The 25,968-nt window shown below is 49.8% G+C and overlaps 2 protein-coding genes across 3 annotated transcripts in view; one reads left to right on the top strand and one right to left on the bottom strand.

Moving 5' to 3' along the window:
- The window catches only part of gba2 (glucosidase, beta (bile acid) 2), a 20,568-nt gene extending 3,304 nt beyond the window's left edge, over positions 1–17,264 (bottom strand). Inside the window, exons 1-15 of one of the 2 annotated variants that reach the window (XM_061252035.1) lie at positions 16,207–17,264; positions 15,650–15,979; positions 11,112–11,203; positions 10,806–10,921; positions 8,885–9,103; positions 8,046–8,285; positions 7,510–7,612; positions 7,127–7,280; positions 5,786–5,911; positions 4,177–4,361; positions 2,710–2,814; positions 2,323–2,430; positions 1,609–1,760; positions 1,190–1,296; positions 310–452 (exon numbers count right to left, since the gene is read on the bottom strand). In XM_061252035.1, the coding sequence (XP_061108019.1) occupies positions 310–452; positions 1,190–1,296; positions 1,609–1,760; positions 2,323–2,430; positions 2,710–2,814; positions 4,177–4,361; positions 5,786–5,911; positions 7,127–7,280; positions 7,510–7,612; positions 8,046–8,285; positions 8,885–9,103; positions 10,806–10,921; positions 11,112–11,203; positions 15,650–15,840 (2,041 nt within the window). In that variant the 5' untranslated portion in view covers positions 15,841–15,979; positions 16,207–17,264. The remainder of the gene's footprint in view (positions 1–309; positions 453–1,189; positions 1,297–1,608; positions 1,761–2,322; positions 2,431–2,709; positions 2,815–4,176; positions 4,362–5,785; positions 5,912–7,126; positions 7,281–7,509; positions 7,613–8,045; positions 8,286–8,884; positions 9,104–10,805; positions 10,922–11,111; positions 11,204–15,649; positions 15,980–16,206) is intronic. The other variant, XM_061252036.1, reaches the window with a different exon arrangement.
- Positions 17,265–17,662: 398 nt separating this feature from the next.
- On the top strand, positions 17,663–25,398 carry rgp1 (GP1 homolog, RAB6A GEF complex partner 1). Its single transcript, XM_061252634.1, has 9 exons — positions 17,663–17,914; positions 18,310–18,425; positions 18,672–18,805; positions 19,292–19,375; positions 20,247–20,396; positions 21,568–21,714; positions 22,239–22,366; positions 23,418–23,595; positions 25,096–25,398. Exons 2-9 carry the CDS (start codon positions 18,310–18,312, stop codon positions 25,317–25,319), a joined length of 1,161 nt encoding a protein of 386 aa, XP_061108618.1. The 5' UTR covers positions 17,663–17,914; the 3' UTR covers positions 25,320–25,398.
- Positions 25,399–25,968: the final 570 nt, after the last annotated feature.

The following is a 25,968-nucleotide window of genomic DNA, read 5'->3' as shown; positions in this document are numbered from 1 at the left end:
CACACACTAGCACCATATATATATATTTATATAATACCCATCCTTAAAAGCAAAACTAAATCGGTTCCTGAATATCCCCAAGCAATAATTGCGTCATCATTACCTGGCACACCAGGTCTCACCAGGCCACCCAAGTAGTCAGTTTAGAATCCAGACTACCTTTCAGCAAAACCATCCCGGCACCGAGCTCTCCGAATATACCCCTGGGTCCCATTCCCCTCTCCGCCAAACCCCCGTCTCTTCCCATCTCAGCCACGGGGGGGGGCCCCCGCTCCTTAACCCTCGGCCCCCCTTGACCTCTGACCTCACCGTTCCACAGCAGCTTCTCGAAGGCGGCGCTCCCTCGGTCCAGCACGTCTCGGTAGCGGCGGTGCACGGAGTCGCTGCCCAGCAGCCGCGCCATTTTGCACATCACGCACACCGAGGCCAGCCAGAGCCCGCCGCAGTACGCACTGAGGGGTCAAAGGTCACCCTCTGTCATCAGTGACAGCCGGACAATCGGAATTCCAAGCTCAATTGAAGAGCAGTCCCAAGCGCATATGCACGGCGGTCGAGACTTGGAACACCTACTGAAGGTTTAACACAGGGGTGTCAAGCTCCAGGTCTGGAGGGTCGCAGTGTCTGCTGGGTTTTTGGTGCGTTTTAGCACGAGAGACACATTTTCCAGAGTCGTTCATTGGCTAAAGAGTCCACACACCTTGTTCTCAAGGCCAGCAGACACTGCGGCCCTCCAGGACTGGAGTTTGACACCCCTGGTTTAACAGGTCATTAGCTCACACAATAGTAGTCAGCCACAAGGCCACCCTTGCAGAGGATTTAAAGGTGAAAGGTTAAAGGCTGCATTCAGCCAATGGGAAGTTCCTCCACTTGTGCAGCTTGGTCGCTGACTATGTTCAAGTGTCTTTGCCTGGGGTTGAGGACGTCCCCTTAAAAGTGTCAATAAAACCCCTGTTCAACATTTCTCTCTTCTGCCAGTTAAAAGGTAATCATTACAAGACAGGCACAGTGTGTGTTTTTAACAAGAACAAGGACATGGGTGCTCAGTAGTAAGTGGCACATCTGTGAAAAGTCAAATTGATTAAAAATAAGCTGAGCAACAGTATAATCACTCAAATAGGCTCTATGCCGGGAAAGATCCCAGCCCTACAGTTAAACAGGATCCTTCTCTCTGCCTCCTTTCCTCTCCCACCTGGGCCCTGTGACAGTCCAGCCATCGTAGGTCTGGTCAGGGTAGCCCGAGTTCTCGATGAGCCCGTCGCCATCCTGGTCAAACTTCATCTCCGACTCCATCACCGCCTACAAAGGCCAATCAGATGCATTGTGGGTTGTGTGTAGTGTTTGCACACTACAATATTTCACCGAATTCAGCATGATAGTGGGGTATTTCTTGCATACTATCTGACGGTTACTATGGTTTCAGACATACTAAAAATGTTCACATACTATTTCTGGCATATTAATAGTATGCTAGTATGCGATTCCAGACACAGCTACATTGTTTTGACCTGAGACCTGGCCCCATGAGGTGATTGGCTGTGGCAGAGGGAGGGGCTGCATCTCTACAGAGTGATTGGCTGCATCACTAGACAAACAGCGGATGTAGTTCACCTGGCAGATGGGCCACATGTCCTCCAGGTACTGCCTGTCCTGGGTCAGGTGGAAGTCTCGGTACACCTGCAGCACAAACTTCAGGTTGAGGTCCTTCCAGTCGGCCGTGTCGTGGATCAGGTAGGCGTTGACACGCAGCCACGGTTCGTCATCTGCACAGAGACCTTTCATCACCACCTCAAGCCTGCACTCACGTATACTGCCACTGCCTCGGCCATCTTTCTTTTCGCATTTTCAGTCCTGTCCTTTAACCTCCTAAGACCCGCACTCTTTTTTGGTATGCATTTTTAATTTCTCTTTGCTATTTGGGCTTATTGGGACCTGATAAGTATAAAAACTAAGCATCATCTTTTGACATGATGTAGTTTTTGAGAAAAATGATGTCCACATATGTGGACTCTCGGTCTTAAGAATGAAGTATTATGGTTGTACAGCCCAAAATGTGGAGTCCACGCATGTGTACGCCAGGTCTTAGGAGGTTAATGCCATTATTGCTGGTTGGGAAATACTAATGATTTAATCAGTATAATGATGATAATCATTCATTATACAATTATTTGTGTAGCATCTTCCTATCCAAAAAACAGCACATGAATGTTTTAGGTGGCAATACAAAGGGGGATGTTAGCACACGGAGGCATTGACACACTGAGACTAACTAGCACACAGGCAGATGGAGAGACTCCCTGTGGGAGAGGCAGGGTGCCATCTTACCTGGGTCTCCGATGTCATGGGGCACCACGTTTCGGGTCTTCACAAAAGAGGTAAGGCCACTCATTAGACTGAGTCTCTCTGTGGAGTCCTGCTGAACCACACTGCCCGCTGTGAGAGAGACATTTACACTCTTACTCTGAAACGCAAGCACACACGCACACACATGCGCGCACGTGCACACACACAACAGAACCATGCACACATTCAAATACTCTGAACAACTGCACTCACTCTCACACTCTCACACTCTCACACTCTCACACTCTCACACTCTCACACTCTCACACTCTCACACTCTCACACTCTCACACACTCACACACTCACACACTCACACACTCTTGCAGTGTGCTCAGGCTACAGCAGGTCCTCCTCTGGGTAACACTCACCGATGTCATACTGCAGGCTGAGTGCCAGTTTGGGCCAGAGCAGGATCAGGGCGAAGGAGGCGTAGAAGTGCACGTCATACGTGTTGTACATCCTGTACTCCTGACCTACAATTACAGCAGCAAATCCACTCAGCACAACTCCACCACGGAAATTACATTCACATTAATGCCATTTGTTGATTAGACTAAGCAGGAGACAACCCTCCCCTGGAGCAATGCAGGGTTAAGGGCCTTGCTCAAGTCATGTACCTTAGCCACTACGCTACAGGCCACCTCATACACCAATAGCCCCAATGGAGTACTACTTTAGAAGAATGTAGTGCAGCACTGGATACCATGTTTTGCAGGCTTGTGTAACTGATAATTAATTCATAGGTAAATTCTGTGTGTATTACTGTGCCCTTTTTGTTTTGGGTTTAGAAAGGAATGTTGACATTACAGGCATCTTATCACAGACGCTTATCTAGAACGAGCACTTGTTTCGCCCTTATTCATAGTATGTATATAAACAGCAGTATATACAGTATACTGAAGCAATTCAGGTTAAGTACTTTGCTCAAGAGTGCAACAGCAGTGCCCTACTAATACATAGTAATTATTACACAGTAGATACACATGATAGATACACAAAACAGACCGGGCAACATTGGTCTGTATTTGGTCGGCTCGCACCATTGCACAGGGCCACATACAGTAACCTTCAAGGCTAGCAGACAGACAGACAGGCAGGCAGGCAGGCAGACAGACAGACAGGCAGGCAGGCAGGCAGGCAGACAGACAGACAGGCGGACAGACAGGCGGACAGACAGGCAGGCAGACAGGCGGACAGGCAGGCGGACAGACAGGCGGACAGACAGGCGGACAGACAGGCGGACAGACAGGCGGACAGACAGGCGGACAGGCAGGCAGACAGACAGGCAGACAGACAGGCAGACAGACAGGCAGACAGGCAGACAGGCGGACAGGCGGACAGGCGGACAGGCGGACAGGCGGACAGGCGGATAAACAGGCGGACAGGCAGGCGGACAGGCAGGCGGACAGGCAGGCGGACAGGCAGGCGGATAGACAGGCGGACAGACAGGCGGACAGACAGGCGGACAGACAGGCGGACAGACAGGCGGACAGACAGGCAGGCAGACAGACAGGCAGACAGACAGACAGGCAGGCAGGCAGACAGGCGGATAAACAGGCGGACAGGCAGGCGGACAGGCAGGCGGATAAACAGGCGGACAGACAGGCGGACAGACAGGCGGACAGACAGGCGGACAGACAGGCGGACAGACAGACAGGCAGGCAGGCAGACAGGCGGATAAACAGGCGGACAGACAGGCGGACAGGCAGGCGGACAGGCAGGCGGATAAACAGGCGGACAGACAGGCGGACAGACAGGCGGACAGACAGGCGGACAGACAGGCGGACAGACAGGCGGACAGACAGGCGGATAAACAGGCGGACAGACAGGCTCACCCTCCAGGTAGGCGAAGCGGCCATACTCCTTGACAACCGCTGGCTGGGCGGGGAGCCCCCCCTCCTCACTGCGGACCCCCCCGCTGACATCACCGTCCTCCGGAAGCTCCACCCACACAGTGCCGCCATCGGCCACAAAGTACAGCTCGTTAAACAGAGCCGACTTATACCAGGAGGGCAGGGAGCTGGGAGGGAGAGGGGAGAGAGAGAGAGGGGGGGGTGGAGAGAGAGAGAGAGAGAGAGAGAGAGAGAGGGAGAGAGAGAGAGAGGGGAGAGAGAGGGGGGAGAGAGAGAGGGGGGGAGAGAGAGCGAGAGAGGGGGGGTGGAGAGAGAGAGAGAGAGAGAGGGGGGGGAGAGAGAGCGAGAGAGAGAGAGGGGGGAGAGAGAGCGAGAGAGGGAGAGAGGGGTTCAGAGAGAGGGGGAAAGAAAGGGGGAAAGAAAGGGGGGCAGAGAGAGGTAGGGAGAGACATTAGATTACATTAGATTACTTCAATTAGATGCTCTTATCCAGAGACAAAATGAAATGCAAAATCAGGGCCCTAAATTGAAAACTTTTAAACTTACCTGAAATATGCAATACGAGTTAAAATATGACATTTGTAATACAGGTTGTTTGTATGTTGGTTCTGGATATATTTTGTATGAAGTATAATTTCACTCATTCCTCTGCATGAGTGCACTGAAGAGGAAAAAAACATTTTAAATGAGGAAGAGGATCAAAAACAGTTAATTTCAGTGTTAGAGACACGTCCCCGGAAAGAGCCAATAGCAGGACAGCCTTTTCCAGCATGCACTGGGTCATTAAACTGGCCTTAAACTAACATTGCACAGCGTGATGCCAAATAGTCACATAACTCAAATGAGCATGTACGTATGCACCTGCCAAAGTCCAATCCAGAAAGAGGAGGTGTTGTGTAAATTACAAACTGCCTGTAATCCAACTTACAATTTTGGCATTTTTCAGATGCTTTAGCCAAGCTGACTTACATGATAAGAACATCCCAGAACGACATCCCAGCTGGTGTTGCAAATGGTGGCCAATGGCCAATAAAAATATACAGAGTGACTTCCTGTACCGGGGAGCGGTTGGGTCCCACACTTTAGTGAGATGGAAAGCCACAGGAAATGCAGCCCAGAGAGCAGGCTGCTTCCAGGAGAATGTAGTTTGTCATTTTCAGGCACATGAAGTCGAGGGTCTTGCTGGAGAAAGCGAGTGTGTGAGTGTGTGAGTGTGAGTGTGAGAGTGTGTGAGCATGCATGTGCGCGTGTGCGTGTGTCTGTGTCTGTGTGTGTTTGTGTGTGTGTGCGTGTGCGTGTGAGTGTGTGAGCGCGCATGTGCGTGTGTCTGTGTGTGTGTGTGTGCGTGTGCGTGCGTGTGTCTGTGTGTGTGCGTGCGTGTGAGTGCGGGCGTGTGTCTGTGTGTGTGAGTGTGTGTCTGTGTGTGTGTCTGTGTGTGTGTGTGTGTGTGTGTGTGTCTGTGCATGCGTGTCTGTGTGTGTGAGTGCGTACGTCTGTGTGAGTGCGTGTGAGTGCGTGCGTGTGTCTGTGTGTGTCTGTGTGTGTGTGTGTGTGTCTGTGCGTGCGTGTGTGTGTGCGTGCGTGCGTGTACCTGTCCTGCAGAATGGGCCCTTGCCAGTCCTCTATCCTCCTCTCCCAGTCTCTGTAGTGTGTCAGGGCGTAGTGACAGAGGGATGGCGCTGCGTCTCCTTTACTGCCAAAGAAACGCGTGTACCTCCTGAAAACAAGCACAGACTCAATGGCATATCACATTCAAACTGGAAAACAATACAGCAGCAAAAAAAAAAAAAGACATATTTCATCAGATCTTGAAGCGCAGAGCTCAGTTGACTTCCAGTGAACTCCCAGCCCACAGGGAAATTCAAACTTAGGCCATTTAAGGTGATGCAAGTCTGTGTTAATGCATTAACTCAAGTGAAACTGAACAATGCCATTTCTTCAGGAAAAAACAGGTTACAAAAGAATTAACCAGAATTTCAAGACACACAGAAGGGTGGCTTTGATGTGGGTTTAAGATAACACTATGTTTAATCACATTTAACCTCGATTCTACTACACTAAACATTCATCTGATGCCAGCCTAAGAAAGCAAATGAGTAAGAATGTACGATAATGTTTCAAAGGCCTGGGGATCCTTGGGTGTGTGTGTGGGTGTGTATGCGTGTGCATGTGTTTATTTCCCAATGATACCATAAGCACAGCTAATGGATCCAAAACATTATGCTGCAGGCAGTATTTATCACATTTTCACTCCAGATTTCCATTACAGCGAGCCATAGAAAATAACTGCGCTGGCAGTCTCTCAAACAGCATATGAATCAGGAGCAATATTAGTCATTCATACATTATTTATTTGTAATTGCTTGAACAGTGTTAATGGGAGGATTAGTATTACTGTGTATCTGTCCATAACCTCCACATGAGTTTTTATGTAGTTTTTGTGTGCAGCAATCTACTCTATATAACCTCCATGTGTGCATGTGTGCTGTTTGCATCCGTGTGTGTGGCGTCCATGTGGGTGTGGTGTCTCTGTGTGTGTGTGTGTGTGGCGTCCGTGTGTGTGTGTGTGTGTGTGTGTGTGTGTGTGTGTGTGTGCGCGCTGTGTGCCTGTGTGTGTACGTTGTGTGTGTGAGTGTGCTGTATGCCTGTGTGTGTATGGTGTGTGTGTGTGTGTGTGTGTGTGTGTGTGTGTGTGTGTGTGTGCTGTGTGGCTGTGTGCGTGTGTTCTGTGTGGCTGTGTGTGTGTGTGTGTGCGCTGTGTGGCTGTGTGTGTACGGTATATGCATGTGTGTGTCTGCGTGCGTCTGCGCGTGTCTGCGTGCGTCTGCGCGTGTGTCTGCGTGCGTCTGCGCGTGTGTCTGCGCGCGTCTGCGCGTGTTTCTGCGTGCGTCTGCGTGCGTCTGCATGTGCGTCTGCGTGCGTCTTCCAGTACCTGACGTGCTCTCGTTCGCGGGAGCCGAAGGTGATCACGGGCATGTCCCAGGACAGGCTGAACTCCACGTGGTTGTGTCCGTGCGCCGGGACGGTGCAGCCCACCGCCAGGGCGGCGGCCACCTTCTCGCCCCTCGGAGTGGGCGGGCTGGACCCTGGAGCAGCGCGGCAGGGGGAACGGGGTTAGCCCGTACGTATGAACGGTCACGTCAGCACCAGACCCAAAATCAACGCTGAGCAGGTGCTGCCTAGCTAGAGTAGGTCAGGTAGAGGCACAACCAGGACTGACGCCCGGTCTATGACGGCACGGCAGAACCACGGGACGGTAAGACTGTAACGGTTGAGCAACGTCGTTTAACCAGGTATTCAGTCTTTAAGGCCTACCTGTGGGGGAGTCGAGACGTCCATCAGAGATGAGGTCATTCCACAGCGACCCACACGTTCCCTTGGGGCTGAACGCGGTCTGGTAAGTGACCTCCCTGTCAGACTGAGCCACACAAACACACACACACACACACACGCACGCACACACACACACACACACGCACACACACACACACACACACACACACATTACAGTGTGAGTTACACACAACAACTTACAGTTGATTTGACTAAGCAGGGGCCAATCCGCCTTGGAGCAGTGTGGGGTTAAGGGCCTTGCTCAAGGGCCCAACAGCAGCACAGATCTTGGTGACAACGGGGTTTGCACCACCAACCCTTCTGGGTCCCAGTCAAGCAACTTAAGTCACTTGGCTATAGGCTGCACACACATGTGCACGCACACACAATTCCAGAATTATCATCACACCCAACGAGCTTCACATGCCCTCCACTTAGATTAACATAAGCTTGGCACACTTTAAAACCAGGGGGGGTTGTTTCAGTGATATGCATTCAGACGCACTGTGGCCCATCACCTGCTCACGGGCTGCAATGCACAGAGTGTAAGGGTTGACAGGGGGGCAGTGATGAAGCAGAACCCCAGACACAGCCTCCCCCTCCTTCTCCAGGTGAAATGGTTCGTTCCAGTGTCCCCCGCCCTTGTCGTCCTTGTGGCCCGAGCCGTTAGTCGCGGTGAACATAATGGAGACGTCCAAATCGAAGTCGTTCTTGTTCTCGATGTCCCACACCAACACGGCCACAGGGAGACTGGTGTCCTGGAGAAAGAGGGATGGAGAATGAGTGAGGGAGGGAGGGAGGGAAAGAAAGCTATTTTCTAAGAGCCATCTATTCGAGTATCACACACCCGGTATGTCGACTAATCATCCGAAAAAAGTCTGCAGTGTTCCTGCTTTTGTTTCCACTTCACATTGTAATCCGAGGCCATTCTGGAGGTGTGACCAGCTCTGGTCCCGAGGGAATGCTGGGTTTGGTTTCAAACGCGGCTAAAGCGAGCCAAACTGCTTTAACCAATCAAATTAAGTAGCAGGCAACAATGCAAAATGGCCGACCGTTCAGCTCTCCCCAGGACCAGGGCTGGCCCCCTAAGCCACTGGTGCAGACACTTAATCACGAGTCATTACGTGTCTGCACCAGCTGCTCATTTTAACCTCCTGAGACCCAGGGGGAAAAACCGAAAGCATTTTACTTTTTTTTATTATTATTATTTTTTTTTACATAGTGCAAAAGAATTCAGGGAAGCCACATTTAATCGCTCAGGCATACATAAATAGTACGATTCTGACTAACAAGGTCCTGCGGGGCAAAGGATCGTGGGTGAAGACTGGGACGGTTGGAGCGAGTGGCAGCCGGGTACCTGGTAGTCGTGCGGGAAGACGGGCGACACCTGGCGACAGGTGAGCGTGACGTTCTGGCCCGGCAGGTGGTACACGGTCCAGGCGCGGGGGTACAGGGCGTGGTAGAAGGCGTACTCTCCGCAGTAGCCCCAATTCCAGCCCTGCAGGGTGGGCGGCCTCTCCACGGACAGCACCTGCTGGTACACTGTCTGACCCCCACGACGCAGGCAGACCGTGAACTGAGGAGAGGCGGGAGAGTGAGAGAAGAGGAGGGGAGGGAGGTGAAGGGGGAGAGGAAGGAGGTGAATTGACCACGGGGGGGGGGGGACCCATGGAGAGTCAAGTGGCAGAAGAAGAGTTATGGAGGAAATGGATACGCCATTTCACAGTCACTACAGGGAACACACTGTGAAGTATATCAGTAGGGAGACACACTCTCACACACGCTCACACACACGCTCACACACACGCTCACACACACGCGCTCACACACACGCTCACACACACGCGCTCACACACGCGCTCACACACGCTCACACACACGCTCACACACACGCGCTCACACACACGCTCACACACACGCGCTCACACACGCGCTCACACACACGCTCACACACACGCTCACACACACGCTCACACACGCTCACACACGCTCACACACGCTCACACACACATACATACACCCACACACACACACACTCACATTCTGGGAGACTGATTTAATGTGCTGTCTGGGACTGATCTAATCCATTATTTATCCCTCCCCATGAATACTGCAACACCTGGAGAGGGGGGAGTGTAGAGTGATACTGAGAGACGATCACACTCTCACAGGGCTGCCCGCTGTGTGCATGGGAATCGAGCTGCGTTCTGTGTGTGTTCGTGTCTGTCTGTCTGCCTGTCTGCGTGTCTGCGTGTCTGCGTGTCTGCGTGTCTGCCTGTCTGCCTGTCTGCCTGTCTGCCTGTGTGTGTGTGTGTGTGTGTGTGTGTTCGTGTCTGTCTGTCTGTCTGTCTGTCTGTCTGTCTGTCTGTCTGCCTGTCTGCCTGTCTGCCTGTCTGCCTGTCTGCCTGTCTGCGTGTGTGTGTGTGTGTGTGTGTTCGTGTCTGTCTGTCTGTCTGTCTGTCTGTCTGTCTGTCTGCCTGTCTGCCTGTCTGCCTGTCTGCCTGTCTGCGTGTGTGTGTGTGTGTGTGTGTGTGTGTGTGTGTGTGTGTGTGTGAGTGACTGTGTGTGTGTGTAAGTGTGTGAGTGTGTCTGTCTGTCTGTCTGTCTGTCTGTCTGTGTGTGTGTGTGTGAGTGTGTCTGTCTGCCTGTCTGGCTGTGTGTGAGTGTCTGTCTGTCTGTCTGTCTGCCTGTCTGCCTGTCTGCCTGTCTGCCTGTCTGCGTGTGTGTGTGTGTGTGTGTGTGTGTGTGTGTGTGAGTGACTGTGTGTGTGTGTAAGTGTGTGAGTGTGTCTGTCTGTCTGTCTGTCTGTCTGTGTGTGTGTGAGTGTGTCAGTCTGTCTGTCTGGCTGTGTGTGAGTGTCTGTCTGTCTGTCTGTCTGAGTGTGAGTGTGAGTGTGTGAGAGAGAGTGTATGGGTGTGTGTGTGGGTCTTCATCCATGGTCAATCTCTTTTTACCCAGACATTAATGCAGGGGTGTCAAACTGAAGCCCTGTTTCACTGTGTCCACTGGTTTCTGAACTTCCTTTCCATACACTGAAAATGTAGGCTTTAGAAGCAAGGTGCAAGGACTCATCAGCCAAACTGTGACTTAAATGAATCCCTTAAGTATTGAAAAGCAGCGGCATAAATAAACCGGCTAACACTAGGGCCCTCCGGGAGTCTGACATTCCTGCCAACATTAAAACAATATCTTGTTCAGGAGGAAAGCCAGGAAACCGGTTGTGTCAGTTTTTCTGTCCACTCTCTCAACAACACAAGAACACAATCGACCCCGTTTACCTGATTGGCGATGACAGTTTTGTAATGGTACATGCCAGGGTTCAGTTGCCACCTGCAGAACTCCCCCCTCCACCCACGAGTAATGGTCCCTCCTCCGAATCCACCCAAAGGAACCCCTAAGAAACAGAAATTGTGTTTTGTTTTAAACTCGTTGTATTGCAGTGCCCCCAATTTTTACTTTGCGCTGAATAATTGATAATCACTTAGGCACAGCATTCATAATAGCTTCATAATGGTACCACATTCACAGTAGCCTAATGATCGTGATAAACTTCAGAAAGGACTGTGTGCTGACCGCAGGCCTACCGTAAATCTGTCGGAGTGGCAGAGCGCGGAACATGTCGATGAACGGGGCCTTCTTCTCCACCTGGGTCTTCTTGTACCACCACCTGAGATACCTGTGAACACAACCAAGAGGCCCTGTTACAGAGGGCCGCTCACCGGAGTGCAGGGGCAGCGCCAAACAAGCTGCCACCTGATGAAGGCCTATGGGCAAACACTGAACCGCTTTATTCACATACAAATTGCAAACCCTAAAATGAAAATATTGCCAAGAGAGGCTGCCATTTTTTTTTTTTTTTTTTTTTTTATGACACAAAATTCAACTGAATTAAAGTAATAATGCCATTGTGTTATAGTGCAGCCTATCAGTTTGTGAACTGCCACATCAAAAGGCCAGAAGACACTACAGTAATAAAATGTACTGCATTATTGTCTTTTAAATACAGTGTTTCCAGGGGGATTCTGGCATTAATGGTTGCAAGCATCTACAAGGCACTTAATTACTTAAGGGAAACAAGTGTTGGGAGAGACTACTATGTATGCTTGCCTACAATATCAGAACTGTTTTTGAGCTGAACTTTGGACTGCATTTATATAGCCCTTTTATCCAAAGTGCTTTACAATTAATGCTTCTCACCCATTCACCCACACACACACACACACACACACACACACACACATACAATTTGTGCCTTGTCGGGCAATTGTGGACAAGGTGTCTTGCTCAGGGACAATTCGACACACCCAGGGCAGGAGATCGAACTGGCAACCTTCCGACTGCCTAACAGTTCACAGTCGACACAACACAACCAATGCCTGTGTTGTCTTCAGACAGTGTACACGGGGGGGGGGCCTTTGAAAACTGGAAATACGGTCTATTATTCTTCAATGGCCTCACGCACAGACCCACTCTATTGTCCTCTCGGTTTCAGAAAAGCCTTTGCAGGTGCATAACAACGGAGAGCATGCAACAAGCGCAGTAAATCCCCCACAGAGAGTCAGCAGTCTGGGGGGGAAGGAGGATTTGCTTGCTGCGGTAGGGCAGTGTGCTACAGAGCGTGCAAAAGGCAGAATCCGCAGCGTTTGCGTGGTTCTGCTTCAGCCTGACACAACCACATTCAACCCAACTTGACCCATCCGTATTCCACCCAACTTGACGCATCCATATTCGACACAACTTTCCAGTAACATTCCATTACCTAGGGTGGACTAAAAAGGGAATCTGGCTTTTAAACTAATGGGGGCAGCTTGATTGACACCAGATGATACCGGCCGAGAGGACTTTCACAGTCGACACTGGCGTGCAGGAAAGATATTGATCAATAACAAGAGAACGCTTGAAGGGAACAGTTGGTAGCAGCCATTTTCATTTGGTAGGTTACAGTTAGGCTTTCATTCACCCTGACAACACACAAAGTACAGAAAATATTTTCCCTGGAACATTTATCAGCTTGTGACGTGGTCGACTGGGATCGTTCTCACCCTTGTCACTCTCCATTGAGAGTTACAACACTCAGATGTATACGCGATTAGTTTTTCCATTGGTTTTATTCTAATTACTGCAGATTTCTGCCACAAGGCACGTATGCTGGCAAACCAAGTGCTTCAGGTCAAGCGAGGCGGTGGATTCTGGCAGCGGACATCCCGCACTCAACGTGCGGTTCTCTCCCTTTCTCTGTCCGTTTGTCCATCTGTCCATCTGTTTCCTTTCTCCCTCACAGGGCCCGTTCGCGGCTTCCATAAACGCAGTCACAGCTGTTTGAAAGGCCTTTAACACCCGACACAGGCCCCGTTGGGAACAGAGGCCGATTCAGAGGAAATGGAGCAGGGCAGAGCATTGTGGGATAACAGGATAAAGCCGGGAATTGTCCGTTCTGCAGGCATCAGGGACAGCTCTGATCCGCCTGGCCGTTGTGTTGAAGAGTAAAGCTCTGCACAGAGGCAAACTATGGTCTGCAAAAACATGCGTCAAGGGGACCTCACACACAGACAACACACAATTCACTTGCATGCCAGCACAGAAACGCACACGGCAGTGCAGAAGAATAGGCAAGCACACGAGCACATATGCGCATAGAAACAGACATTATTGACACACACTCAACAGACACACACCCACATTCATACACACATGCACATTCTCTCTCTCTCACACACACACACACACACCCACATTCATACACACATGCACATTCTCTCTCTCTCTCTCTCTCTCTCTCACACACACACACACACACACACACACACTGTGCAATACCTAAACAAAGGAGTGGAACTGCAACTGAGCACTGTGGCAGTTGCAGTACAAGCTGAACCGCACAGCACAGCTGCATTGTGTGAAGTAAAAAAAATAGGAATAAGAAGCTTCCCGATAAGCAGCACAGTGTACCTCCTCAAAGCCCCCTCATCGTGAGCATGCACACCACTGCTAACAACCACAGGGGATGAAAAACTTCCACACCATACTCACTTTGGACATGGGGAGCCATTTTGGCTCCGTCACAGAGTATAGTATAGCTCCCCCAGTTGCCAGGGGCAATAACAGTGTTGATGATAACACTATCTTTATTGCACAACCTCAATGAGCAGGTATTTCTGTAATTGAGATTTACTCTTTAGTCGCACGAAAAACATCATCTGTGCACTGAATGCAAAGGGAAGAAGATGCATCATGTAGGAAATAATACTGAAAAAAACTACAAACGTTGGTGTCCACTGGTTGAATAATCAAAGAGAAGAAAATGCTTCTGACTATGATGTAAGCCAAGCATTTTACTGACTGGTTCTGTTTATGCAAGCACACAATGTTACAGCGAAACCCTATCAGTCATTAACCTAAACTGCCACGGAGCAGGGCTGCGAGCCACAGGGGAAGTGGGTTGTTTTTTTTTTTTCATAATCCCTTTTAACGGCTGATGTTTCTGCACGTGAGGCAACTGGCCACACTCCAGACCAGGTCCTGCCTGTCTTTGGGAACAAGCTCTGGGCACATCAGACATTAATAAGCACCCTGTAACGGCGACACCATCCGGGGCTGCCGTGTGGTTTCAGGATTCCCCCAGAGCGTGAAGCTCAGTTAGCACCGAGTTGGCTGTCAATGGCAGCCCATATCATGGAGAGGTGGTGCAGGGAGCAGGGACCCCACTGTGTCCAACGGCCTCCGCACATTCAACGCACACACGTGCACACAACACACACACACACACACACACACACACACACAAACAAACACTCATTGTAAGCAGATGGCCTAGCTTGCTGGGATGTGGTGGTGGCGCTGAAAATGTGCTGAGAGGTGTTCAACACTGGATGAAGCGCTGCCATACTATCCGTGAGAGGCACATGGTCATTGTATCCCTGGGGTCAGGTACCAAGGTATGCAGGTAATGAGTATAAATTGGGAGGGAGGGAGGGAAGGAAGTGGCCATTTCAGTGTTGTGCGTCTGCCAGAAGGTTTCAGGGTAACCATTAGGCACCTGTCCCACAGGTCAGACGCACTGAGCCGCGCAACCTCCAACACTCCCAAAGCAACCTGACGCACCTGTTTCTCTAGTATTGGCTTCCAAAGCTAACACGAACTCTCCGTGTTCCTCACAGCACACGGGGGAGCTGCAGCTTCCACCAGAAGTTTAACGATCAATGGTAGTTTTTCTCCTAAGGAATGTCGTTTGTGACTACGGTTGTTTATTGGCTGTCTCAGACACTAAAACACTTTGATCGATGTGAATTGGACCGATAATTATCGAAGAAACAACAAATAACTGCACAACGTCCCTGTGTTCAGACCATTTCACTGTATGCTGAAATGGATTGCGTATGTAAGTTTTTATGAAAACGGAAGGAATTATTTTTGTCACAAAAATATGATCTGGAAGTTTTTTTTTTTGTTATTAGTCATGACAGTTGCACTCTTCAGAACATGGTGAGCTAATTTGGTGTTCGGAACGGTTTACGTTAGTCATGTCACAAACTAAGCTGTTCTGGAAAGACAAAAGTCCCAGTTCCAGCTAGACTGTCTGGCTTTCTGTTTTCCACCTGTCTCATGGAAACCACTGCGCCCTATGCGCCACCATAACAATGGTTTCAGAGTTCTTAATGTGAGGATGGCGATAGGGAGGAGAATAATGGAAATCTGAAAGATCTGTTAGCCTCTCAGACATGGCCCACTTTAGTCCCTTTGGGCCAGTTTATGATGCCGTCAGTGTCATACACATTATATGTTGTGATGTCAAAACACAAAGCAGTGCCATCCTGAGTTGCACTTAATTCAGAGGTTAAGAACCACTTGAGGTGGTTAGTTAAACACAGGGGCAAGCTGTGCAGTTCCTCACGGCAGAGAACGAAGCAAAAACCCGTTTCAATGCAAGGCATGTCTCTGTTTTTTTGCCGACCCAGTCCAAACGCGCCCATTTCCATGTAAGGCTTCGATAATCTCACAGCAATTCCAGTCCGCCATGGAGAGTCATATCGACGAGGCTCCATGCGGATTGTGTAGCAAATGCAATTCGGAAAGACCTGGGGCCACAGAACGGCGTAGTGGCTAAAGTGGGAATATCTCTTACCGGACACCCAGCCCAATGTGCTCCATGACGTTGGACAGCGACACGTCTTTGGCTTGAAACGGTTTCCTCTTCTCCTTGAACTCGTGGGCCAGACAGATCCGCCAGCCTTCCGTCGGTACGCCAAATCCAGGCTCAGACGGTACATACCGGCCCATAAGTTCGGCGGTTGAGCTGCTCTCACAAGGCTCCATCTGGGACAACGGTCGGTAAACCGGGTCCAAGTCAAAGGCTCAGTGTTACGAAAAGGGTGTTGTTCACCGGTGAACTGCCACCAAATCACCGAAGAAGATCTTCCACTGAATGCTCCAAGATTGTAGCTAGAGTTTAACACTACAGACAGTAGTTTGGATGAAATTGGGTTAGATTACAATATGTCCATTATTTAGAGTTACTCACGTTACATCCTCCAATTGCAAGCTAGTTCAATACAATAAAGACTGCCTTCGATTGTCTAAATGTTGCCAAAAGTTTGTATTCCGATTCCAGAGGAGCGACTAAATCAGGTACATCTATGTACACCATTAGCCGATGGGCCAGTGGTTATATTAGATCTTCACCTTCACAGATGGTGGTGTGATGGTTGAAACGATGCACCTTCACCAAAAGCACCAAATAACACGTCTGTCGTAGAAACAGTGGCAGGGTCGTTAAGCAGGTGATGTCGATATCCACATTGTTTTAGTTGAAATGACGCGACACCTCACTGGCACAATCGACAACGTTGTGAGCTAGGCGTGGTAGAGTTCAGGTGAGCATAGTGACGACATTGGCTCAGCTTAGCTCGTCTTAGTCCCCTCACAATAACTAACAGTCGGCCTGTCTAACAACTGCAATTGGACAATGCCTCCAGTACTGCAGATAAGCATTTACATTCTGCAGAAACCATTTTGCACATTTGGGATGAACCTTTATTCTGTTACTCCACTGACCCCTGTCCCGAAAGAGCCGGGGTCGATGCTATCTTTCCTGTTAAACTGGTATTCTGATCGTTACAGGGCAAAAACAATATTCCAATTGCCGACACAGCTATCCTGCAGTAGTGCTCAGTTGTATTCTGACAGCAATTTAGAGGTTTCCACAAACTTCAGCTGTTGCCTAACGCCGCCAAAACACGCAGGTTTTTTCTAACACGAGGTATCCCTAATAGAAGCAGCAAACTAGCACTTTAACGTTAGCTAGCTATAAATTATATGTCGATAAAGCACTATACACATAAATGAAACCAGGATATGCATCTGCAGCAACTACATAACATTTCCGTCATTGTACAGGCTCTGCGATGGGGAAAGGCTCCTAGGATCCTCCAAATAAAGAGTGGGTTGTCCAAGTCGCTACTGCACCCAGCACCCCAAATGCACTCACAGAGCTCTAATATGCCGATACGGAAATCGCTCCACACTCAGCACTGGTGAACTAATCCTCCGAGTGAAAGCCCATACCAAATCGGACAAACATGGGGTATACGTTTCGACTTTAACTATATAAATGTGTGCCTTTAAAGACATTACGTCGAAATAATGCGCTGAAATAATCCGAAATATTATATTTTTCCACAAACATGGCTTACAATTGGTTAAAAAAAAATACTGGGGTTATTGTGCATCTCGCACACTTATACAACTGTCCCCGCTTGCAGCTTTTGGTCGTTGCTTATATCCCTTGACATCAGAGATGCCACGGTGCAGTTCTGGATGGCCAATAAAACAATATACCTACGTTGCCGTGTACAGTGTTTGAAAATTGAGATGAACACTATCTATATAATTTCGACATAGGCTTGTTATGTTTTGAACGTAATAGTAGTCACAATTTACTGGAATGTGCACGTAATCGTGCTTTATTCTGTAATGCTGCCTGTTAGATTGTTTGGCAGTTCAATAATGGGCAATACAAAAACACCACAGTGATCGTGTTAATTTCACATCATTGTTAGACAGGGTGAATGGAACAAAAAACGGCTAATTGAAAAACGTTTGCATGAGCAAGTGAAGCGTTGATAGATGAAACGTTGATATATAATGCGATGTATGCCGTTTCCTTCACCCAGGGAAAGTGAGTAGTCGCGCAGCTATTCAGAAACAAGTTGTTTTGTTTACGTGCTGTTGGTGTATTATTCAAACCTATATAAGTTAGGCTAGCTCAATAGCTAGGAACTGTTTTGGCTAGTGGACCTGAACTTTCACATGGTCGAATTTCGAACTTGGATCAAGAAGAGAATAGTTGCTGACAACAGTGGAGTAACGTTGGGCTACGTCCGAGGCCGAGGTAGAACTGTGAAGCCGCAATTAAGAGTTTCAGCAGGCAACATCTGCGTGGATATAACGTTAGCAAGCTTGTTTGCTATCTGGGTCGTATGCGATCTGATCGTTTCCAACGTTGTCTTAAAATTTGTGCATTTGTGATGCAACTACCTACCCGTAAACAACAAGCTGGCTATGACAGAACGCACGTCGCTAGTTTGTCCGACCGTGCCTCGCCAAACTTGAATAACACGAGAACGTTATGCATAATGCAGCCAGCAATCGAGTGTAGAGCCTGAATTGTGTCCCTAATACTGTATTCGGGTTGCAGCTTTGGATGCGTTCACTGTAATGACAGACCGACGCGTAGTTGTGCGCATTTAAGTTGGTCACAAATGAAACTAACGGGTGTCTCTCTAGATGATCGAGGTGGTGGCCTCCATGGCTCGGGGCCCGGTGTTCCTCGCCGGGGAGTTGCTGGAGTGTCTCATCACTTTCACGAACCCGATGTCTCACCTTTCTACCTCTGCCAGCAGGTACCTTAAGGACACGTGCTTCCTACGCTCTTATAGGCCAGCTCAGATAAGCACGATAGTTTGGTCATGGAGGGGGGGTCGCACAATCTTGTCAGACATTAACGTTACATGCGCCCTTTACGTCTTAAGATGTGCTTTAAAGTACTGCATGCTTCAAACGGATGTCTTCGCCCCATTGGTGCCCTGTATAGATTTGTCTTTCTCCCTTTTACTAAATCTCGTCCCTTCTCCCTCTACATGACTTAGTGAGATGTTGGCTTGGGCTAGTGCCCAGATTCACTGTCAGTTCCACGCCAGCGAGAGCCGTGTGGCCCTACCAGCCCAGGGGACCAAGCTGGACGTGCAAGCGGGAAGCGACACCGTACTAATCCCCAGCAGAGGTGAGTGACCGCTGCCACTACCCCAGTGGCACGGTCATGGAAGGATTGAGGCCTTCAGTGTGAAGGCTGAAGTGAAGAAACTGTTGTAGTGTCACAAATCGAGGAGTTTGCAGTGGTCTTTAATCTTGAAATGATATATTAATGAATGCATTCAGACATTCCGGCAGTGGTCACATGATAGTGCCTGCTATTGAAATATCGAGGCTTAATGCTGCCTTCATTGTGATTGTCCTTCCGATTAAGATTAAAGCACTAAGCACTTTTCATCCGTTAACACCCAGCTATTTCTGACACCTATACTGTACAGTACATCACAGTATGTGGAACTGAATAGGAACATTCATATTGCATGACTTATTTAATTTGAGTCTTTTTTTTTTTAAGTGGCTGCAGGAGATTCGTTATTAGGTATCCTTTCACAATGTGTATGTTGTCAAAGGTGAGATGTTCTTACTCCCCCCCCCCCCCCCCCCCCCCCCCAATCAGGTGAGCGTGGACAGTGTATGCTGGACACCCCCCCGAAGATCCTGTTCTGTGACCTGCGGCTTGACCCCGGAGAGAGCAAATCCTGTAAGCCTGATGCCAGCATATTCGCCTGCAGATGGATGGCTTCCTTTTATTCTTCCTAAACTTACTTTATAAATCAACACAACAATACTTTCTGTTAGATTTAAATGACATATAGTACCGTGCGAAAGTATTGGGTTCATGTAAAAAATTTAAAAAAAATAATGCTTTCAAAAAGAATGAATTGAAAAGTCGAAAAATATAATATAAAGAGCAGTGAACAGAAAATCGGCTGGTAGGTTGGCCACAGTTCTTCTTCGCTTGCTCCTGGCTCTCCAGGTAATTCCAGACAGCCTCGATTAAGTTTTTATCTGAAAAGTGGTCTGTTACTAAATATCTTACTTTCTTTAATGAAATACAAACATTTCTCTGAACATTTGTTTTTTGGAAAGTCACACTAGTACAGAAAACCAAAGATAAACATCTAAGACCTAATTTCTATTTAAAAAATCTAGGGTGCCTATTGCACAGTACAGTAAAAACTGCATCTAGAACTATTAGCATACACAGCTGATAAGACCAATAAATAAGACAAAATTTGAGCACAGGACTATGTGTTATCACATTCTGTTCAAAAATGTTGTGCTTGAGGGAAAGGATCTTTGAGCCCATCACCATCCTGATGGCATTGGCTGACATTGTACAGTGTGTGCATTGCATCAATAGTAATAATAACATTACCCTTTTTGACCACTTGAGTTTCATACCACTGTATGCATGTACAGTGTACACATTTCTTGCCACACTTGTCCATGTCTCTCAGACAGAGTAACTCATCTGTTTATCCAAGTACTGGTATCTGTGCTTCTGGCTCTGTACCCCCCCCCCGCCATCTGACCCCTTCTCTCAAACTCTGTCTCTCCTCCTCGTTCAGACTCGTACAGTGAGCTCGTGCCCACAGACGGACCCCCGAGCTTTCGTGGACAGGCAGTGAAGTATGTCTATAAGCTGACTATTGGCTGTCAGCGTGTCAACTCCCCAATCAAGCTGCTGCGTGTGCCTTTCAGGGTCCTGGTTCTGCACGGTGAGCCCCTGCCTTTCCTGTCCAGCTTGGGTGATTTATTTAATGAAATAAAACTTCGTCTTTTGAAAGTATTTTTATTATTATTATTATTATTATTATGGTGCAAAAGAAAACGGTAATTGAAGAGTCATGCTGTACCGTAATGGATTAGTTTGAGAAGAACTGAAGTTTTGTTTGCATGCTTAAGAGACGGGCATTAACGGACAGGCTTCACCATGGGCCTGTATCACCAAGCAGGATTAACGAGTTCACTGGTAACTGCACTGGGCACAAGCCAGAGCAGCCCTTTTTACTGCGGTTTGTAACTCCACTCAGCACACTTATCCAGCTAACTCCACTCAGCGCACTTATCCAGCTAACTCCACTCAGTGCACTTATCCAGCTAACTCCACTCAGCGCACTTATCCGGCTAACTCCACTCAGCGCACTTATCCGGCTAACTCCACTCAGTACACTTATCCAGCTAACTCCACTCAGCACACTTATCCGGCTAACTCCACTCAGCGCACTTATCCAGCTAACTCCACTCAGCGCACTTATCCAGCTAACTCCACTCAGCGCACTTATCCAGCTAACTCCACTCAGCGCACTTATCCAGCTAACTCCACTCAGCGCACTTATCCAGCTAACTCCACTCAGCGCACTTATCCAGCTAACTCCACTCAGCGCACTTATCCAGCTAACTCCACTCAGCGCACTTATCCAGCTAACTCCACTCAGCGCACTTATCCAGCTAACTCCACTCAGCGCACTTATCCGGCTAACTCCACTCAGCGCACTTATCCAGCTAACTCCACTCAGCGCACTTATCCAGCTAACTTTACTCAGGCACTTATCCAGCTAACTCCACTCAGCGCACTTATCCAGCTAACTCCACTCAGCACACTTATCCAGCTAACTTTACTCAGCACACTTATCCAGCTAACTCCACTCAGGCACTTATCCAGCTAACTCCACTCAGGCTTTTATCCAGCTAACTCCACTCAGTGCACTTATCCGGCTAACTCCACTCAGTGCACTTATCCGGCTAACTCCGCTCAGTGCACTTATCCGGCTAACTCGGCAATCTTGCTTTTTGTGATCCCAGGACTGCAGATCAAAAAGTAACAACCCCCTTTGGTGTGTACATGTCCAGTCGGACGGCAAAGCAGTGTCTGCTCTCCCTCCGCAGGCATGCCTGAGCCCCCGTTCCCCCAGCACGAGGAGGTGGCCCCCTCAAACCCCTTCCTGGAGGAGGAGGAGGGGGGCAGGAGAGACGCTCGGCCCCTGGAGAGAGCGCTGGACATGCTGATGATCAGCACTTCACGGCGCTGTGCCCGTGAGTCTCCCCCGCATCTGCGTCCAAATGGGCCGGTCTGCTTTACTGCACTGTGCCCGTGAGTCTCCCCCGCATCTGCGTTCAAATGGGCCGGTCTGCTTTACTGCACTGTGCCCTTGAGTCACTCCCGCATCTGCGTTCAAATGGGCCGGTCTGCTTTACTGCACTGTGCCCTTGAGTCTCCCCCGTACCTGTGTCCAAATGGGCCGGTCTGCTTTACTGGACTGTGCCCTTGAGTCTCCCCCGTACCTGTGTCCAGATGGGCCGGTCTGACTCCTTCCCTGTATCCAGTTGGCAGTTGTGAAGTTCCATCTTCGTTACCGCAGTGTCTCCTCACGTTCTTGCTGGTCTGGCTGTGTGTACAGTCCATTTACCACCAGTACCTCTGCACTGCTTCTGTTATCTTTCTATTCCTTTACTTTCCAGGTGCTGACCTGCAACAGTATTTAATATCTCTGATATCACAGCCATCCTTTCATGTGTCATATTGAGTGTATATGACCTTTGTCGTCTCTCCCGCCCAGATCTGTTCAACATCACAAATATGCGTGGGAAGGTGGCCAAGTTCTGCATCTTTAAGACTGTGTACAGACTCGGGGAAGACATCATTGGCACGTTCACCTTCTCTGAGGGAGAAATACCCTGCCTGCAGGTGTGTACCCTGCACAGATATCTGAACATTTCACTTTCTCTGAGAGAGATATGCTTTACATGCAGGTCTGTTTCTCTGTCATTGGGTGAGACCTATTCATTTCCCCAATCAAATTTTAGACTATCCATCGTCAAATGCTTTGCAACTCTGGAAACTCTGTTTCTGGAGCTTTTAGCCATTAATGAATTAAACCAGTCGATTATGCAGCTACACCTAGTTCTTTCAGCTGGACAGGGTTCTGATTTGAAGGCGAAAACAGAAATCTGCAGACCCAGTAGCACCTCAGGATCACGCCTTTTATAATATTGTAACTAATTAGCCAGGACAAGTGTTTTTTTTGTTTAGTTTTCTTCTCCTCCTGTGGAAGCCATTGTGTCTATGTTTGCTTTTCAGGCCAGAAGTTCATCTTTACCCTGAAAGACTAATTGACTTGTTTGCTTAGGATTATGCACTGACAGATCACTGAAAGTGCATGTGTGACTAGTGTTTGCTTTTTCACAGGATTGTGTACTTGGCGTACAGTGTAAACTGTATTAACAGTTGTGTCTGTCTCTGTGTCTGTCTCTGTGCGTGTGTGTATGTCTGTGTGTGTGCCCGTGTGTGTGTGTGCCCGTGTCTCTGCGTGTCTGTGTGTGTGTGTGTGTGCCCGTGTGTGTCTCTGTGTGTGTGTGTCTGTGTGTGTGCCCGTGTTTGAGTGTGTGTGCCCGTGTCTCTGTGTGTCTCTGTGCGTGTCTGTGCGTGCGTGTCTCTGTGCGTCTCTGCGTCTCTGCGCGTGTCTCTGTGTGTCTGTGTGTGTCTCTGTGCGTGTCTCTGCGTCTCTGTGCGTGTGTCTCTGCGCGTGTCTCTGTGTGTGCATGTTTGTGTGTGTCTGTGTGTGTCTCTGTGTCTCTGTGCGTGTCTGTGTGTGTCTCTGTGTCTCTGTGCGTGCGTGTCTCTGTGCGTGTCTCTGCGTCTCTGTGCGTGTGTCTGTGTGTGTCTCTGTGTCTCTGTGCGTGTCTGTGCTGCATGTCTCTGTGCTCTGTCTCTGTGCGTGTGTGTCTCTGTGCTGCAGTACTCGGTCAGCCTGCAGAGTGAGGAGGAGGTGCAGACGCAGTATCAGCGGCGGCCGGGTCAGTCCCCCAGCCTCACGGGACACGGGCGGCACCTGGAGTCCTGCCTGCACACCTCGTCCTGCCACTTCTCCCTCCCTGTGCCGCTGAACGTCACGCCGGGGTTCAGCACCGACATCGGTCAGCACCGCCACAGCCTCCTGCACGCACCGCCCGTCTGCGTTCCCCTGCCTCCTGCGTTCCCCTGCCTCCTGCCCCCCCCGCCCGTCTGCGTTCCCCTGCCTCCTGCCCCCCCCCCGCCCGTCTGCGTTCCCCTGCCTCCTGCCCCCCCCCGCCCGTCTGCGTTTCCCTGCCTCCTGCAGGCACCGCCCGTCTGCGTTCCCCTGCCTCCTGCGTTCCCCTGCCTCCTGCCCCCCCCGCCCGTCTGCGTTCCCCTGCCTCCTGCACACCCCGCCCGTCTGCGTTCCCCTGCCTCCTGCACCCCCCGCCCGTCTGCGTTCCCCTGCCTCCTGCACCCCCCGCCCGTCTGCGTCCCCCTGCCTCCTGCCCCCCCCGCCCGTCTGCGTTCCCCTGCAGCGGCCCACCGCCCGTCTGCATGCGCCTTCGTACGGCTTACGCCGGATTTATACTTCTGCGTCAAATCCAGCCTGACGCGCACCTCCCCGGACACGTAGCTGAGCGTGGTAGCCTCTGCGTAGCCCACGGCGTAGGGAGCGTGGCTACTCGTGGGCTACGCCGTAGCCTCGGTGTAGATTCAGCGCAGAAGTGTAAATCGGGCTTCACTCCCCTCCCGTATTCCTCTTCATCCGTGCTCGTCGCTGAGACGGCAGACTGGTCGCCTTCCTAAATTGTGACTCCCCTGTTTATTCCAAACCTTTTGTGTTTTTCAAACAGGTTATCACTGTTTGTTTAATCTCCACGCTTGTGGACTTAGAACCACGTTTTACCCAGGGGGTCAGCCATAACCAGCACTGTGCATTGATCCATCCATCCATCCATCCATCCATCCATTATCTTAACCCGCTCATCCTGAACAGGGTCGCAGGGGTAGGCTGGAGCCTATCCCAGCATACATTGGGTCGAAAAGGCAGGAGCACACCCTGGACAGGGTCGCAGGGGTAGGCTGGAGCCTATCCCAGCATACATTGGGTCGAAAAGGCAGGAGCACACCCTGGACAGGTCACCAGTCCATCACAGGGCTGTGCAATGACGGTATTAATAATTCTCCATTTTCCTCTGATTGATCAATTGTCTCTCTCTCTCTCTCTCTCCCTCTCTCTCTCTCTCTCCCTCTCTCCCCCCCCTCTCTCTCCCTCTCTCTCTCTCCCTCTCTCCCCCCCCTCTCTCTCCCTCTCTCCCTCTCCCTCCCTCTCTCTCTCTCCCCCCCTCTCTCTCCCTCCCTCTCTCTCTCTCCCCCCCTCTCCCCCCCTCTCTCTCCCTCTCTCTCTCTCTCTCCCCCCTCTCTCCCTCTCTCTCTCTCTCTCTCTCCCTCTCTCTCTCTCTCTCCCCCCTCTCTCTCCCTCTCTCTCTCTCTCTCTCCCTCTCTCTCTCCCTCTCTCTCTCCCTCTCTCTCTCTCCCTCCCTCTCTCTCTCTTCTCTCTCCCTCTCTCTCTCCCTCTCTCTCTCTCTCTCCCTCCCTCTCTCTCCCTCTCTCTCCCTCCCTCTCCCTCCCTCTCTCAGTGTCTCTGAGGTGGCGCTTGCACTTTGAGTTTGTCACGGCCCGGGAGCCTGTGGCGCCGCCCACCGTGCTGCAGAACCAATCGGAGGTCACCGTGTGGACGGGGGCGGATCACGTGGACGTGGACACCTTCAGCTGGGATCTGCCCATTAAAGTGCTCCCCACCAACCCCGCCCTGGCCTCTTACGTCTCCCAGTTCTCCGGGACCAACAGCATCAACATTTAAGGGCAGAGTGGACCGTGGTGGAGGAGTGTGATCTGTGTGTGATCTGTGTGTGATCTGTGTGTGATCTGTGTGTGATCTGTGTGTGATCTGTGTGTGATCTGTGTGTGTGAGTGTGTGTGTGAGTGTGTGAGTGAGTGTGTGAGTGAGTGTGTGAGTGAGTGTGTGTGAGAGTGTGTGTGAGAGTGTGTGTGAGAGTGTGTGTGAGAGTGTGTGTGAGAGTGTGTGAGAGTGTGTGAGAGTGTGTGAGAGTGTGTGAGAGTGTGTGAGAGTGTGTGAGAGTGTGTGAGAGTGTGTGAGAGTGTGTGAGAGTGTGTGAGAGTGTGTTGCAAGCTGTGGTTGGGAGGTATTAAATCCTGCAACATACTCTGTGTTTTTTATTTTGACATTTGCTTGTTTTGCAGTGCAATCTGAATTCCCTTGATAAGCTTTACACAGAAATTCATTGAGTCAAGAACTAAAGTCCATAAAAACCTTTAATTATGCAAAGCTTGATTTGACACGGTTACAAGTTAAATGATTCCACATATTTTTGCAAAGCAGTACAGTGTGCGGAATATTTGTTTATTTTTAAATGTATACAGTTTCTGTGTATTTCACTCAATGAGCCCTGTGACTTTATGAAAACATGAATTGTAAATTATGTATGGGT

Source organism: Conger conger, chromosome 8, assembly GCF_963514075.1.
Source record: "Conger conger chromosome 8, fConCon1.1, whole genome shotgun sequence".
In the NCBI taxonomy this organism is placed as follows: domain Eukaryota; kingdom Metazoa; phylum Chordata; class Actinopteri; order Anguilliformes; family Congridae; genus Conger; species Conger conger.
Note: the sequence above shows the minus strand (reverse complement) of the source record. Positions and strands in the feature narration are given on the sequence as shown.

What these genes read in the sequence shown, in the direction of transcription:
- rgp1 (XM_061252634.1), top strand. Translation starts at nt 18,310, where the DNA reads ATGATCGAGGTGGTGGCCTCCATGGCTCGGGGCCCGGTGTTCCTCGCC. An exon ending in CCCCGGAGAGAGCAAATCCT is followed by an intron (nt 19,376 to 20,246) that starts GTAAGCCTGATG and finishes CTCCTCGTTCAG; the next exon opens with ACTCGTACAGTGAGCTCGTG. An exon ending in GAGAAATACCCTGCCTGCAG is followed by an intron (nt 22,367 to 23,417) that starts GTGTGTACCCTG and finishes TCTGTGCTGCAG; the next exon opens with TACTCGGTCAGCCTGCAGAG.